This window comes from Lynx rufus, unplaced genomic scaffold (assembly GCF_022079265.1).
Source record: "Lynx rufus isolate CCGP_SWC_20201006 ecotype Redwood Valley unplaced genomic scaffold, mLynRuf1.p SCAF_3, whole genome shotgun sequence".
Lineage (NCBI taxonomy): Eukaryota > Metazoa > Chordata > Mammalia > Carnivora > Felidae > Lynx > Lynx rufus.
The window spans coordinates 201,526,326-201,544,044 of record NW_025814845.1 but is presented as its reverse complement, the minus strand read 5'-3'; the positions used below and the strand labels follow the sequence as shown (position 1 = coordinate 201,544,044).

The 17,719-nt window shown below is 54.2% G+C and overlaps 1 protein-coding gene across 1 annotated transcript in view; it reads left to right on the top strand.

Moving 5' to 3' along the window:
• DLGAP2 (DLG associated protein 2) overlaps positions 1-17,719 on the top strand; it is a 177,838-nt gene that overhangs the window by 41,407 nt on the left and 118,712 nt on the right. The window contains exon 2 of the mRNA XM_047091590.1: positions 8,854-9,923. Within this exon, the coding sequence (XP_046947546.1) occupies positions 8,922-9,923 (1,002 nt within the window). The 5' untranslated portion in view covers positions 8,854-8,921. The remainder of the gene's footprint in view (positions 1-8,853; positions 9,924-17,719) is intronic.

The following is a 17,719-nucleotide window of genomic DNA, read 5'->3' as shown; positions in this document are numbered from 1 at the left end:
TAAGGGATCTCACTGTGGTTTCAGCTCCGTTTCCCTGATGGTTAATGATGTTGAGCATCTTTTCACATACTTATTGGCCACTTAGGTATCTTCTTTATTTTTGAGAGAGAGACAAAGCACAAGCAGGGGGATGAACTGAGAGGGAAGGAGACACAGGATCTGAAGCAGCTGCAGACTCCGAGCTGTCAGCACAGAGCCCGATGCGGGGCCCAACCCACGAATCATGAAATCATGACCTGAGCCAAAGCTGGTTGCTTAACCAATTGAGCCCCCCATTTATGTATCTTCTTCAGGGAAATATCTGTTCAGCAACGTTGCCCATCTTTATTTGGATATTATTTGCCTTTTTTATAACTGAGATGTAAGTGTTCTCCATATACTCTACATATAATTTCCTTATCAGATGCATATTTGCAAGAATCCTCCCCATTCTGTGGGTTGTTTCTTCACTCTCCTGGTAGTTTGCTTTAAAGCAAGAAGTTTTTAATTTTAGGAAATCCATTTTGTCTTTTTCTTTGTTTCCTGGACTTTGGATGGCATGTCTGGAAACCTCTTCTGATTCACATGACCAAGGAGAGATGTGCATTTTCTCTTTAAAGAGTTGTATGCTTTTATTCCTTACTTTTAGTTCTCTGATCCATTCTGAGTTCATTTTTGCATATAGTATAAGGGGTGCAGCTTTGTTCTTTTGCACGTGGCCACTGGGTTATCCCAGAACCATTTATAAAAGAGGCTATTCTTTTAACAGTGTTAGCACTCTTATCAGAACTGAACTGGCCACAGATGTGTGGTTTCAGGTCTGGACGCTCAACGCTATTCCATGGGCCTATATGTATATCCCTGGGATAGTGCCACACTGTTTTTGTTACCATAGCTTTGTAGTAAGTTTTGGAACAGGACCTTTGAGCCCTCCGACTTCCTTCTTGCTTTGCAAATTGTTTTGGATGTTTGGGACCCACTGCGTCTCCACATGAATTTGAGGACTGATTTTTTTCCACTTCTGCAAAAAAGCCAGCAGGAATTTTGATAGGCATCATGTTGAGTCTGTAGGTGACTTTGGGTAGTATTGAAAGTCATCTCATCCATGAACACAGGATGTCTTTCCATTTATCTGTCTTTTTTTTTTAATGTTTATTTATTTTTGAGAGAGAGAGAGAGAGAGACAGAGCATGAGTAGGGGAGGGGCAGGGAGAGAGGGAGACACAGAATCGGAAGCAGGCTCCAGGTTCCGAGCTGTCAGCACAGAGCCCGACGCGGGGCTCGAACTCACAGACCGTGAGATCATGACCTGAGCCGAAGTCAGACGTTCAACTGACTGAGCCACCCGGTTGCCCCACCATTTATCTAAATCTTTAATTTCTTTCAGAGATGTTTTCTAGTTTTCGAGATACAAATGTCTCACCTCCTCAGTTAAATGTAGTCCTGACCATTTGATTCTCGAAGACATTACTGTCAATGGAATTGCTCTACTAATTTCATTGTTGGTTTGTTCGTGGCTGAGATGTAGACACATAACTGACTTGCACGCTTTCATCATGTAACCTGCAACTTCGGTGAATTTGTTTATTAGCTCAAATAGCTTTCTTACGGATTCTCTGGGATTTTCTCTCTCTAGGGATATGTCATCTGCAAATAGAGATAGATACATCTCCTTTTCTTATTAGGATGTCTCTTATTTCTTTTTCTTATCTAATTGCCCTGGTTAGAACTTCCTGTTCAGGGTTGAATAGCAACACCAAGAGCAGAAGCCCTTGTCTTGTGCTGATCTTAGGGCAAAAGCTTTCAGTCTTACACCACTGAGTATGTTAACTGTGAGTTTTTCATAAATGCTTTTATCACGTTGAGTAAATTCCCTTATGTTCCTAGTTTTCTGAGTGTTCTTACCGTGAGAGGTTGTTTGATTTTCCCAAATGCCTTTTCTGCATTTGAGTTGAGTTGGTCACGTGTTTTTGCTTTGGTCCTATTACTCTCTTGTAATATGTTGATTTTTCTTTTTTTTTTTAATTTTTTTTAACGTTTATTTATTTTTGAGACAGAGAGAGACAGAGCATGAACGGGGGAGGGGCAGAGAGAGAGGGAGACACAGAATCGGAAACAGGCTCCAGGCTCTGAGCGGTCAGCACAGAGCCCGACGCGGGGCTCGACCTCACGGACTGTGAGATCATGACCTGAGCCGAAGTCGGACACCCAACCGACTGAGCCACCCAGGCGCCCCAATATGTTGATTTTTCTATGTTGAACCTCTTTTGCATTCCCGGGATAAATCCCACTTGGTCATGGTGTATGATACTTGGGATACACTGCTGGGTAGGTTTGCTAGTATTTTGTTGAGGATGCTTGCATCTGTGTTTATAAAAGATACTGGTCTGTAATTTTCTGTCCTCATGATGCGTTGATCTGGCTTCCATATCAGGTTATGCTGGCCTCATAGAACGAGCTAGAAAGTGTTCCCACCTCTTCAACTTTTTGGAAGAGTTTGGGAAGAATTGGCATTAATTTTTCTTTAAATGTTTGGCAGAATTCACCAGTGAAGCCATCGGGTCCTGGGCTTTTTCTTTGTTGGGAGGTTTTGATTCCTGATTGAGTCTCCTTATTGTTATTGGTCTGATCGGATTTTCTGTTTCTTCTGGAAATAATTTGTGTATTTCCATGAATTCACCCATTTCATCTAGGTTGTCTGTTTTTTAGTGTAAGTTGTCATAGTATCATAATCCTTTTTATTTATGTCATCAGAGGTAACTCCCCAGTTTCATTTCTGATTTTAGTCATTTGAGCGGTCTCTCTTCCATTCCAGCCAAAGGCTTGTCAGTTTATCGGTCTCTTCAAAGAACCAACTTCTGGTTTCGTTGATTCCCTCCATCATTTCATTCATCTCTGCTCTAAGCTTTACTATCTCCTTCCTACCTCTAGCTTCACACTTAGTTTTCTTTTTCCATCTGTATGAATTTTAGGGTCGGCTTTTGAATTTCTATAAAGAAGCCAACTGTGATTTTGATAGGGGTTGTGTGGAGTCTGCACATCAGTTCGGGAAGTGTCTCCACCTTCACTGTGCTAAGTCAGTCCTCGAATAAGGGACACCTGTCCATTGGTCCAGAGCATCACAGACTCCTCCTGCCGTGTTTTGCGGTGGTCCACATACTCACCTTGTACTCGTTAAATTTTTGAGGAAACCCTTTGTTGGTGGGGGTTCAGGTAGGGTCCTCTTAACATATGGCGGGAGACATCTTTCCTACCTTCGCGTGGTAGATACAGGAGTAGGTTCACATGGCTGTTTCTTATCACACCCCGCAGCTCATGCGTATGTTGTGAGGTCCCGACGGACGCAGATGGGACCGTGGGCCTGAAGACTTACGAGAGAAGGAGGCTGAGGCAGGTGCCTCAGCAGGAAGGATGGGTGGGTGTGTAAAGGGTGAAGGCAGCAGAGAAGAAAAGGGAGCCAGGGCGACCCCAGGGACGGAGTGGGGGCACCTCACAGCTCTGCACGGGGGCAGAAGACACGATGGTAAGTGGAACTGGTGTGGGAAAAATACACGACAGCAGAATATTTCGCTTTTCGGCAAGCGGCTCCACAGCCCACTCACCGAGTCCGTGTCGTTTGGTGTCATCTTGTGCGGGCTGCTCTTTGCTCTTGGCTTCTACCTTTAGTGAGGATGTTCCTTTTAGGGCGCACGGCAAGTGCAGTGACGATGACGGGGAAACACGTCTGCCCGGTGGGCACATGGAATAAAATCAGACGAAAGGCGGGCAGGCACCTCACCTGACTCGGTGAGCTTCAGGCCCCCGGGAGACACAGCTGGTGTCCTCAGTGCGGCGGGACCTCGGGGAGGGGTGCCTGCCTCCAGGGCTGGGGTGCAGGGGCGGTTCCACGCGTTCTCCAAGGCTCGGGCCCGAGCCCGTCGCCGCAATGTGTGCCCAGCCTGGCTGGCTCACGCCTGGGCTTGGCGTGCAACCGGCAGCCGGTTTAGTGAGAAAGGGCCCATGGGGCCCTCACCCAGTGCCTTCCCCCACCTGGTGGCAGCTGGTGCTGGCAGCAGGCCGCCTGGAGCCGTGCGCACGCTGCGTGTACGTGCAGGTCTGCGTGCCTGTACGACCTCGGTGACCTTCCCCACCTGTCCTTCCAGCCTGGGCTTCCTCAGCTGCGTGTGAAGAGCGCTGGCTCCCTGCACATGGTGCCCGCACCCAGAGAGAGCGTGCGTATGTTTTAAAGTTTTTATCCCTACACTCAAAACATACTTTTTCAGATTAGAACACCAACAGTCTTGTGAAATCCCACAGTAAAATGTGCCTTTACCCCGTAGTTTGAATTTGGGGAGACAGCTAATGGATAAGGAGGATTAGACCGCCGTTTTCTCTTGCCTCAGAACGAAATACGGTGCGGTGAGTAGCGGGCAATGAGGGAGCTAAGGTGCCCCCGCATTCTGTGTCTGTTACCTCACTTAACACAGAGAGACTGCCCGCCCCCGAGTGTCTATTCCGTGTTCCAGAGACTTAGGACAACAACAACCTGTAATACAGGTCTCTAATGCACGTTTTGGAATCGCCACTGTTTACAGAACATCGTTTTGTTGTTTGTCGTTGGGAGTGATATTATTTTTACCCGGCAGTGCGTCAGTTTCCGTGCCTACGTCAAGGCACTGAGTCCCGAAGAGCAGAGATGAGAATGTGTCCCGATGTGTTACGTGATCAAATCCCATTCATTACGGCTAAACTTTTATCTTTTGTACTGTTCTTCCATGTGGCCGCATCCGTAATGTAGCTTCTGGGCCGAACGTGAGGCAGAAATAGGATACGTGAGTGGAGCCATAACGGTTGTGCTTGTTAATATAGAGGAAGATCAGAATCGTATTAAATTACATGTTAATGGAAAAATAAAGCAAAAGATAATAGGATGACAACTTGGATATTGAATTTCCTTTGAAAACTTGCTTTTAATTATATTAAAACACAATATAATCTACACTGTCCTCTCCTGATATATTAAAGTGCTCCGGTTATAATTTGGCTGTTGAGAAAGGCAGGCGCCCAGGAGCTCTTCCAGGGCAGACCCTCCCACGAGGCGGTGGCGCCCCTCACACCAGTGAGGCCGGGCTCTCTTTGGAGACAAGGGGTCCCTGCTCCGGAGGACGTGCAGGAGAGGCCCCTGTGCCGCCCTTCCTGGGAGGCAGCCCCGCCCCTGCTCAGCGTCCGGTCCCGGCCGCTGTCCGTCGCTCCCGAGTAGGGTAAGTCGTGCCCCGACTCCTTCAGGATCTGCGAGATTGTGCCTCTGCCTTGTAGGATATGTCCGCGTCTAGCTAGCCTGGACAGGTGGCGGTCCAGAGCCTGCAGAGGGGACATTTTGAATCCACGTCTGGGACCAGGCACTTGGCAGATGGTCGCAGGGGATGATGCTTCCTTACATCAGTCGCCAGAAGAGTTGGTCAGAAATGATGTAGGAGACGACTTGCATCTCTCAGGTTTCTTTCCTATTTCCCACAATTGCCCCGAATGTCTGTTTGGCGTCTGCTGTCGGGTGTCCCTGACCCCAGGCTGCAGGTGGCACCTCCCAGGTGAGGCGCTGCCAGGACAAGGACAGGGACGGGACGGGACGGGACGGGTGGGCGGGGCGGGCTGACTGGTCTGGCCTGAGGCTGGGCCAGCGCGGGAGCAAGGGGACAGCAGACAGAGGGGCCTCGCGGAAGCCCGAGTCTTGCCCTGCCTCCAGGACGACACACAGCGGGACCGCCTCCCCCGGGGTTGCCTGGGCTGCGGGGCTCTTGCAGAGTGCGTGCTGCCTGGGAAGGAGCCCACAGAACAATGGCCAGAAATAGGGGTTGTTGCATTTGGTTAAAGCAGCATGCCTCACCGACAACGAGGGGCGGGAGGGAGGGCCCGGCCAGCCCACCCGGTCAGCATTGGCCTCCGGCACGCGCTCCGGGCTGGCACACGGCCGTCCCCCGAGCAGGCCGTCCCCGGGGCCGCTTGGATACAGGCTGACGAGTGAGGACTCAGCAGTAAGCCGGGAGCCGCTGAGCAGGGAGGAGCAGGCTGGCGTGTGCACGGGCACGCGAGGGAGGGAACGAGGACAAGGGGGGGGAGGCAGGCAGGAGGCCGCTGCTGTGGCCCTGGCTGGCGACGGGCACTCAGGGTCTGAGCCAGGGCAGGGAGGAGGTGGGAGCAAGTGCCAGCCCCGGAGGGCACGGCCGGGAGAGAGCCAGCAGGTGTGCCTCCGGGGCTTCCCAGCCGCCGACAGCCTTTCCGGGACGGCCAGCAGAAGGCGCCCGGCCACCCCGGGGTCGAGTGTCGTGACGCGGCAGCCCGAGCGGTCCCTGCACCCTCATGTCCTTGTGGGGAAGGTGGCAGGGGCTGTGGAGAGGGACACAGCCCAGGCCCATTCAGGGAGCCAGCTGGTCTCCGTTTTCCCAGGACAGAGAGCTGCCTGGGCACCCCCAGTGGGACGAGGAGGCCGGGGCCCTCAGATCCTGTCTGGGCTTATCCCATAGTGTCTCTCTCCTCGGTGCTCATTCTCACGCCCTTCCCACCTGTTCCGGTGACAGACAGCTTCCATCTGTGTCTCCTGCTTCTATTATATGCATATTACGTAGCGTATGTGCGCATGTGGATACATGTTTTACGTAGACATACTGTATATGCACATCATGCACTGTGATAGTCTGTGTTTCCTGCATGTATTACATACACGTTATATACATATAAATGGATGGATACGTTATGTACACTGTATGTGCATATTTTATAGTAGGATCTATTTCCTGCATAAATTATACGCGTATTAAATATTATTTGTATATGCCACATATAGATACATGTATTATATATGCATACCATACATGCATGTGATATACTAGACTATTTCCTGCATATATTGTATGAATATTATATGCCATATATCATATATGGATATATGTATTAGAGATACTTGACATATACGCTATTATATCCTGTAACAGTGTATTTCCTCCATATATTACGTATACATTGATATACATATACATGGACATTATACATACTGTATATGCATATTATATGCTAGTCTGTTTTCGTGCATATATCATATGCATATTAGTATATGTGCATATCGTATAGATATATGTATTATATATACATACCATATATGCATATAATATACTAGACTCTCTTTCCTGCATATGGATGTTACATGCAATATGTATATATTCTATATGGATATATGCATTATATATACATACTGTATATGCATGTTGTATATTGTAATAGAGTCTATATTTCTTGTATGTGTGATATGTCTACATTATATACATATATTATGTATAGATAGGTTCATTGTATATGCATACTATATATGCATATTATATATTGTAATAGAGTTTGTATTTCATTCTTAGGTTATATGCATATTTATACCACATATGCATGTTATATATGTATACATGAACTATACATAATGTATGGATATTACTATAATAGTCTTTATTTCCCATCTATAACATGCATATTGTATACCAGATACGCATGTATATATGTCATATACTGTAACAGAGTCTATTGTTGCATCTGTTTGGAGACCTCTGGAAGCAAGCTCTGAACTGAGTCTGAAGCAGAAACACTGAGTCAGTAGGAAGCAGGGGTGAAGGAGAGGCTTCTCTGAGGAATCCTGGAATCCAATCACTTAGATTTAATAAACCCAGAACTTTGTAGATGCTGACCCAAGAGCGTGTAAAAGGACGATAGTTACAACACCGACAACGGATGGCACCAGAGAGTGCCCTCCTCCTGAGGCCGTGCCTGTTGCTTGGCCAATGTCTTGTCTCCCGTCACACGGAGCAAACAGAAGCACAGGGAGTGTGGCTGGCCCGCCTGACCGGCCCGTGGAGTCACACGCCACGTGGTGGCAGAGCTGGGGCCTGAACCTGAACGGTTCAGTGTCCGGACTCGTGTCCACAGCGCGTAGCCGCCTGCCTGAAAACAAAGCCAGCCCCCTCTGAGGGACGACTCCTTAGGACTTATCTGTGCACAATATTGCATCTCACGTAAGCAAACCATGTTTTTCTGCCCTGGGTAGAATCTTACAGTTGAAAGGCAAGTATCTGAAATGAAAGTTAGGACATCCTGTGTTAGTCCTGCTTTGACACAGACAGATGGCCTCGAGAAAGCCACCTCTTCTCCCCCTGAGCCGCAAGGACGTGGCTTTAGACCCTTCAGGATTAATGCATGAGTGTGTATCACATGAGCTGACTGAGCGATATTGCTAATTAAATAGCAAATGTTACTTTTTAAACTTCTGAAACTGAACCACAATACTCAAATCTAATTGAAATGTAACTCATTTTGCCCCCAAATTGTTGATTTGTTTAATAGCACAAAGTCTTGCTGTCCCGAGACCCGATGAATCTCGCAGACAATACATACTTGTGGTTGTAGAACTATATTTAGGGATAACCAGAGTTTATGCTTCTATTTTTTTTTTAATGTTCATTTATTTTTGAGAGAGAGAGAGAGAGAGAGAGAGACAGAGTGTGAGCAGGGGAGGGGCAGAGAGAGAGGGAAACACAGAATCCGAAGCAGGCTCCAGGCTCTGAGCTGTCAGCACAGGGTCCGATATGGGGCTTGAACCCATGAACCGCGAGATCATGACCTGAGCCAAAGTTGGATGCTTAACCGACTGAGCCACTGGGCACCCTGAGAGTTCATGCTCCTTAATAGTCTCCTACTTTGGAGCAGTCAGCGTATAGGGAAAAATGATTCCCCTCTCCAGTGCCCAAAACTGACCCCTGAGGACCGGATAAAACAGTGCCCGCGTGGGGTGCCCATTAATTGACTCTTCCAGCACGTCAATGAGGGTGGCGGCTGAAACGGCTCTGTGTGTTCTCTCAACAGACCAGCAGTACTCATGGTCCCCGACGCAGCACTTCAATGAGGGAAGGTACTCGCCGGCTCCCAGGAACATGAAGGGGCTTCCGGGGGGCCGGGCCCCAGCCCCGCTGTGCTCCGCCCACACCTGCGGCCTCGCGGGCCCCGAGGACTGCGAGCGCGCGCACGACCACCTGCACCATGTGCAGGAGGCCAGGCAGCCCTACCTGCTCAGCCCGGTGGACGGCTGCCCCCTGGACCACCACCGCTGCTCCCCCGGCAGCTCCGTGCACTCGGAGTGCGTGATGATGCCCGTGGTGCTGGGCGACCACGTGTCCAGCAGCACCTTCCCCAGGATGCACTACAGCTCCCACTACGACACGAGAGACGACTGCGCCGTGCCGCACGCCGGCGCCAGGGCCAACCGCATCCCCGCCAACCTCCTGGACCAGTTCGAGAAGCAGGGGCCTCTGCACAGGGACGGGTTCCACACGCTGCAGTACCAGAGGACGTCCGCGGCCGCGGGGCAGCGCGGCGAGAGCCCGGGCAGGATACGGCACCTCGTGCACTCCGTGCAGAAACTCTTCACCAAGTCGCACTCGCTCGAGGGCCCCTCCAAGGGCCACGTCAACGGGACCAAGGGCGACGGCCGGGCGGAGGACCACCACCACACCCACCACCCCAAGCACGGCAAGAGGAGTAAAAGCAAGGAGCGGAAGCCCGACGGCAAGCCGCGGTCGGGCGCCAGCAGCTGGTGGAGCTCCGACGACAACCTGGACAGCGACAGCACCTGCCGCACGTCCAGCGTGGTCAACAGGCACCACGTGGACCACGTCTCCCACTGCTACCCCGAGGTGCTCCCGGGCCCCTTCGGGGACCTGTCCCTGAAGACGTCCAAGAGCAACAGCGACGTCAAGTGCTCAGCCTGCGAGGGCCTGACCATGACGCCCGACACCAAGTACATGAAGCGGAGCTCCTGGTCCACGCTCACCGTGAGCCAGGCCAAGGAGGCCTACCGCAAGAGCTCGCTGAACCTGGACAAGCCTCTGCTCCCCCAGGACGCCAAGCCCGCCCTGAGGCCGTGCCACTACCTGCAGGTAAGGGGTCCGGGCCACCTCCCGGCACGGTCTCGCTGACAGGCAGTCGTGGGCGGTGGGCTGGCCTCTGAGGGCCTCCCAATGCGCCTCCCCCATCAGTCCTCAGCCCCAAGCGCGGTGGGCTGGCCTCTGAGGCCCTCCCAATGCCCCTGCCCCCGTCAGTCCTCGGCCCCAAGTGCTGTGGGCCGGCCTCTGGGGCCCTCTCAATGCCATCCCCCGTCAGTCCTCAGCCCCAAGCGCGGTGAGCCACTCCTTTGGTGCCTCCAGGGCTGGAGGATGTGGCCCCAACGACAAAGCACATCAGCCCCTGGTCTGTTCCCTCCCTGGAAGGTGGCCTGCAGCCAGCAGGGCCCCCCGACCTCTCCCGACTGGAGTGTGTCTGAGCCTTAAAGCACCACTGGGCGTGCCTGGAACACGTATCTGCTCCTCCGGGGCGGCCTCTGGGCCTCTGTCCGGGGCGGGCAAAGACACACACACAAGTGAACGGGGCGAAGGGCGAGAGCCGCTCACGGCGGGATGCTTCTGTGACGTCCCTGAGTGTCTGCCTCCCCCTGACACCATCCCTGAGCGCCCTTACAATTAGGAGGCGCCTGCTTCCTCTACAGATGCCTCCCAGTCCCTCTTACCGGCTGCCGGTGCCCTTAGCAGAGCTCAGAACGGGGAGGGTTGTCTTGGGTAGGGACGGGACGGTGTTCCCCTCCCAGTCCCTTGTGCGCCTGGAGAGACCCGACCCCTAGAATGAGGGACGCTGGTGGACCCTAGCTGAGTCACCGGGCAGTAGACTCACGGGGCAGGTGGACGACTGTGGGTCTTTCCAGGATGCAGGTTGCTGCAAAGATGCCACCCTGGCCCACGGCCTAAAAGCCAGCGGTTCTGTTCTGAAAGGAAGTGCGCTAACAAGTCACTTTCACAGGCAGATCGACTCGAAGACACGAGTTGGGAGCGGGGTGAGATGTTGTTTGTAGAGCCGTGGGAGGGGCTTCAGCTTTGCTTGTGGTTAGCAAGCCCCGGTCCTGTATGACGTACGAGTCTTACCTGCCCGTCTAAAGGAACGTGACAAACAGACTCAGGGTTCGTGCCGGCCCCTGCTGGAAATGCAGAGTCTCCCGCTCTTCTCTGTGCGGCTTCCTGGACACTTCACCGTGAAGCTGTGTCTCCGGTGTGTGGGCCCCCGGGTGTCTGCCTCCGAAAACTGCCCCTTTCCAGGACACGCCTCCTGCCACACGTCCTCTGTGGTGCCTCACACCCTGGGCTCTTCCTGCCCTTGACCAAACATCCTTTCTCTGTCCGCCAGCTGCTGGTTTTAACTTGCTTTCATCATGGAAAATACGAAGCCCCTGTAAAGGCAGGAGTGTAATAGAGTGACCCCTGTATGCTCACTACCTCGCTTCAGGGAGGTGGGTTCCCAGAGGGTCTTGTCCCGTCCACACCCCTCGCCCGCCCGCGCGGATGGAAGGAAATGCCCGCGTCCCAAGGACCCGTTCCTGCACTCACCTGTAAAGGACCCACGGGCTGTGTCTTTGGAAGCATCACCGCAATACCGTCCTCAGACATCAGGAAATAACGATCGTGTGCTAGCCTCACACGTGTGCTCGGTACTCAACTGTCCCCGTTGCTCCCGATTTCTTTTTAACGGTTTGGATCTGGATCTGGGTAAGGGGCTACGTGGAAACCGGTTCATCTGTCTCTTTAAAGCCCATTGTTTCCTTCTCCATTTTCTCTCTCTTCCCTTAAAGTGCATGTATGTGTGTGTGCGTGCGTGTGTGTGCGTGCGTGCGTGTTGTTGAGGAACCAGCTCTGGAGGAGCGGCGTCCCTCGATCTGGTCCCGTCTGCGCCAGCTTCACGGTGTCGGTGCAGGTGCCCGTCTGTCCCCCCCTCGGGCTCCTGTGGTCCCTCTGCTCATGTGCTCATGCAACCCACTCCTCAGCCGTCCTCCCCCTTCCCTCCCAGAGCTTCCCCAGTGCAGCCGGTGCCTCAGGGGTGAAGGTGAGCGGGGGCTGCCCTGGCCAAGTTCTAGACCCCTGGGATACGCGGTCCTGACACAGATGTGTGGCGGGTGGTGAGGAGGACCAGGACCTCAAGAAGTTGCGTCTCAGTGCACAGACCCACACCTGTGCTACAGCAGAGGTGAGCCCAGGGCGGGGACAGTGCCCTCTGGAGGACGCAGCTCAGCACTTCCTTCCTGCCCCGCCATCATCTGCTCCGTCACTGTGGGTCACTCTGGCGAATATGGCGGTGACCTCACAAGCGATGCCCCTGTCTCCCCAGGCTGTCTGTCCTGCTGTCCCGGGACGTCACGGACCCACGTCCAGCCCTCACACAGGTCTCCCCCTGCCGACTGTACTACCTTTCCTGTGGACATGTGAATCTGCGGACCCTCGTGAGCCCAGGTTTCGTTCCCAGCCACAGCTGGGGAGGAGGAGGAACGTGTCTGCAGACCCTACAGAATAAAACTTAGGAGACAAGAAGGGAGGAATAAGCACTTATAAGTTCTGCTCACATTCGTTCCCCCGAAAACTAGGCAGACATGGAGCTAAGAGAGGGAGCTGCGTTTTCCTCCACCTTCGGTCCCTACGGACGCCGAGTTCATGCCAGAGGAAGGCTCTTTGCGTTTCTAAGTCGGTTTCTAAGTCGGTCGAAGCGGACGATAGACAGGATTGAAAGAAAATTAGGATGCATTTTATGCTCTGAAACAGATGTTTTCGTCTTTTCTACCTCTGCAGACAAAGCACCTAAGGTCAAACTTCTAATGAATGTCACGCTGACTGGGGGCTGACAGCAGCCCTGAGCTCAGGGAGTTCTCCATGCGCGAAGGGGGAGGTGCCTGCGGGAGGGCAGTCACGGCAGGCGCACCTGCCTTCCCCGGCAGGAATGTGGGCCTGGCCTGCCCGTGGCTCCGTGGCCCCTGACCCATGGCTGCAGCGTCCCCACTGCCCCTCCCCTCCCAGGCTCCCTCTCCCGCCCCCTGTCTCCCCTCTTGGGTGTCTTCACCCGGCCCCTGGGTCCCTCCTGGTGAATCGGTGGCCTTGGAGATCTGGTGGCCACGGTGTCTGGCGTCTACACAGGAAGCACTTCCATATTGACGTGTTGGGAAGCAATCAGAGAAAAGTAGCAGCCGAATGAAGTGCAGTCGTCTGCACACGGCTGGGGAGCACCTCAGACTCCCTTCCCCGGGCTCTGGGGGTCTGGCCTCCAAGCAAAAGTTCAGCGGGAAGATCAAGCATGCACACAAAAGTGCTTCTTAAAAATGCTATGTTTCCCATGGGGCGCCCGGGTGGCTCAGTCGGTTGAGTGTCTGACTTTGGCTCAGGTCGTGATCTCACAGTTCATGGGTTCGAGCCCCGCGTCAGGCTCTGTGCTGAAGGCTCGGAGCCTGGAGCCTGCTTCAGATTCTGTCTCCCTCTCTCTCTGCCCCTTCCCTGCTCACACTCTGTCTCTCTCTGTCTCTCAAAAATAAATAAACATTAAAAAAAAATTTTAATGCCACGTTTCCCAATTGCATTTGTTTCCGGGTCCTGTTACGTGGTCTAGAGAAACCACCCGTCTTTTTCCAAAGAGAGCCTGTTTATTGTTTCTTCATCAAGCATCTGAAAGGAGTCTCAGTACCAGCCATCGGCTTCCACGCGATCGGAGGCGAAGGGTCTGTTGTAACTCAGGGCCGGGGGCCGTGCACGCTCCTTCAGGACTTGCCCGCCCCGGACCCCCTTCCCCAGCGGCTGCCGACCGTGTGTGCGTCTCCTTCCTGCCTGACTCCCACACCCCGTGCCGCTCTGCCCCTCGGTCTGTGCTCGTCGGCTTGGCTGTCTGTGACCCGGGTGCCCAACAGGCTGCAGGCTTGGAGTCGGCAGACCGCCCTCCCCCTGCGGCCCTGATGCGGCACAGAGACCTCGCGCCTGGGCAAGAGGTGCACCTGTCCCGTGACGTCGCGGAGGACACTTGGAAACCATGAAAGGAAGCTGCCCGGTGTCCCCTGAGCAAGAGGAGGCTGATCCCAGCACCGGAGGGTGGGCGAGCCCCCGGCCCCATGTTCTCGCTGGACTCCTGCCTCCTCATGAAAGCGGCTATTCCCTTCCGAAGCGGAAGGCCCTTCGGTTCTAGTAGGAGCACAGCTGGTGTGGCCGGCGGGAGGAGCCCGCGCTCAGCTACTCTGCCCTCCGTGCGTGCACACCACGGTGCCGGAGGCAGGTTCCAGTCTGGGAACCTGGCCAGGGACCTGCTCAAGACCTTAGGTCATGGTCACTCCAAGGCAGCAGTCTCATTGCCAAGGCCGGAATGAAATACCAGGCCGGGAGGCGTGTCCGAAGCCACTTTGGACACAAACACACAGTCTTGAAAGGGCCAGAGAGGTCATGCCTTTCGGTTGTGGATCTACCTGCGGCCCCCCCATCAATGGGCTCACTTAGAGTGGCTCCTGGGTGTTGTCCACACACGGGCAGCACATGATCTGCCTGGGACCGTCCACAGGAGCTTCAGGGACTGTAGAGCCGCTGGGGTCACGTGACTGCCCCTACAACCGGTCCCCCCCCAAGGCTGTCCCCAGCGACCCGTCACCACAGGAAACGGCTTGGCATTGCAGCCACACAGGAATTTCGGTTGTTCGGGCCACTTTTGCAACTGCTGAGCTGCTGTGTCCCTGGTGACGTGCGCCCTGTGCTCGTATCTGTTGCCCCCTCGTCCTGGTGGAAACGGCTGGTCCTTCTCCCAGCCCCTCCCCATCCCCTGCCTCTTACAGGGTTTCTGTGAGCTTCCTGGCCCACTCCCCCAAGAGGTCGCATCTCCTCACGCATGTGGCAGTTTCCAGGCAGCCTGTCACTCCTGTCCCGTGCAGTGTCCCCATGACCAGGCTGGCGAGTCTGGGAGCAACAGCATCTCCTGCGAAGGGTTCACCTGGAGGGCTTCTTCACGGGGCTGTAGGGGTGCCGCCTGCCGCGTGACAGGAGACCCCACCCCGGGCAGGTCTGGGGAGACGGAACCTGGAGGCGGGACCTCTAGGAGGCAGAGTCCTGAGGACCACAGAGCCCAAGCCGGAAAGAGCCAAGCAGCACATCCCCCAGCCACCCTCGGGGCAGGAATAATGAGTAACAGGCCCACAGAACGGCCACCAGCACTGGGTCCCACGGCAGGACATCAGCCTTCGTACCTGGAGTTGTCCCATCCCACAGCGACAGGCTTTCAGGACATGTCTGTTGAGGTGAATTCTTCATGGGAGGAAGTTGGGGTTTCGAGTGTTTGCCAGCCCTGAGGCTGATTTTGCGTGGGTCAGAGTTTGCGGTTAGATTCGACAGTAGAGCACGAGCCCCTTGAAGATCGTGGGTCGTTAGCCGACGCCGCGGCCCGAGCGAACGTTCTGTTTCATCCAGGTTTACAGCTAGGAGTGACGTCACCCACGTGACACGTGGCCACTGTGGCGTCTCCAGCAGGAGGAAGTCAAAGAGCAGTCATGCCTGAGTGGGAGGGCCCCGGGGTCTCAGGCTCCTTGGGTTCAGAGGCGAGACTGTTCGTGCGGCGCCATCGGGCACCTCCGTGCGGTGAGGTCCCTCTCTGTTCTGCTTCCCTACCCGCGGGCACGGGCCTCCCCCGGCCCGGCCCGCGTGTTTCCCGGGAGAGGGCGTCCAGATGCGTGGCCTGCAGGCGGCAGCAGGGAATTCACCGAGTGAGCGAGGGGGCGCTGAGCCCAGCCCTCGGGGCAGCATGAGCACAGGCGGGCCAGAGTCTGGCCAGCGGCCCAGGACTCCCGGCCGTGTCTGGCTTCTGTCCGTCGTCTGTCCTGGTCTCGGCAAAGGAGACGGAAACCGCGGTGGCCTGAAGAAAATGAACTCGGCGACTGAACGGTGGCGCACGGGGTAAATGGACATACAGGAGTGAGCCAACGAAAAGGCAGTCCCCAGCCACGCTAAGGACACCTGGGTCCCGGGGCTGATCCAGGCTGCCTCGCCCCTGCCTCGCCTGGTGGGATGCACGTGGCCCAGCGCAGGCGGCACCCTGGCCTCCGGATTTTCTCCGCGGCCGACGGTGGGCCGATGCCGGGCTGCACAGCTGTCTCTCTCGTGGGGGTGGCCCGTGCACCTGGACGTTGAGCAGCATCCCTGGCCTCTGCCCACTGGCCGCCAGCAGTGCCGCCATTTTGGAGACAGAAGCCTGTCTCCAGCTGTTGCCGAATGTCCCAGAGGGACCTCCAGCTGAGAAGCATCCGTGTGACCAGATGGCATGAGGCAGAGGGACCTGGGATGCTCAGCTGCCCGCTCTCTCCCCTGGGCTGGTGACCAAGCAGGGGGTCCGCATGCACCACTCCCTGCACCCGTCGTGATGACCTCCCCACCTTCTCTGCACACTCCTTGCACTGATGACGCATCCGTGTAATCGTTCAAACAGCTTTCCTGGCCGTAACGATGGCTCATGAACTCAGCAAAACAAGTGTCCCGTTTGTAACAAGTTTCATAATGTCCCCTCGACTGTTGTAAACTGAACTTACACGCTGTGATCTACACACACTACTCGAGACACGCGTGTCTTTAAGTGCCCAGACGCTAACGTGACAGAAATAAAGGGAGGATCACTTTCAACAGAAAGCGTGAGTTCTAATGGCAAGCGCTGTTCAGACTGGAGTGCCGGGAAGCGTGTTACTTCCTGGCTGCAGATTCACCGGAATCGAGGGCTACCGGTTAGACCGGTGGGAGCGCTTATAAAGACACCGGATTCGCCCACCTGGTGGGGTTTTTGGAAATGGTAAAAAATTCTTGGTGAAACATCAAACCAAAGCTCTCCCTTCCCTTGATTTACCTGGTTACTTGCAGTCCTGAAGAATTCATTGTTCATTAAAATTGCAAACACACGCACACACACGCACAAAATCCCTTTGATTTATATACCACACAGGGTTAGATTCAAGGCTTAAGTAACTAGATGGGAAGAGACATTCAGAGTCATACAGGACGTGAGCCCGGTCTTCACTGGGTGAGATTGCTTCGTGCTTCCCCAAAACCAGCATCTCTGGCCCTGGGATGCTGTGCTGCTCTCCAAGTGTGTGAGTGTCACAACTGTCCCATGTTTCCATGATGGCCCCTGGAGGCCACCCCCACGTAGAGCTGTAGTCCTGTTCAGTGGAAATCCGGGGTTCGGAAGCCCAGCTGTCTTCTCTCAACGATATCCCCATTGGCTAAAGTCCTTGGTACACATTTAAAACAAAAAACTTGTTGACTGAGTGAAGAAGACATTCCCTGCAGGACAAACAGCATTCGATGCTATTTTTCTTCCTTGATTTCAACACCTGAAAGGGAACATTGTTCAGAGCCCTGGGCCCTTTCACCGGTGTCTTACTGCTTGGAAGGAAGGGAGGATGTATTTTAATACGCGGAGCTGAAGTATCCTTGCAGCGAAAACAGGAGGCTCCTAAGGTCAGCCACAGGAAAACACCTACTCAGAAATGATCAACCTTGCTCCTCGTCATATGCGGGTGGACGATGGTCACTAGACGCAGCAAGTGACCTTCGGATTTGCAGAGGCTGGTGGCTGTTGTCAGGAGACAGCCATCTGTGCATTCACTCGCTGGAAACCACAGAGTGTGTGATGTTTGTGGCTGGACATTTGGCCACTCGTGTGCACCTGCTGCAGGTGTTTGATGCTGTAACGCACCAGAAAGATTTTTGTAAATGTTTTTTGAGAGAGGGAGGGAGAACGTAAGCGGGGGAGAGGCAGAGAGAGGGAGACACAGAATCCGAAGTAGGCTCTAGGCTCCGAGCTGTCAGCAGTGACCCCGACGTGGGGCCTGAACTCACAAACCGCAAGATCACGACCT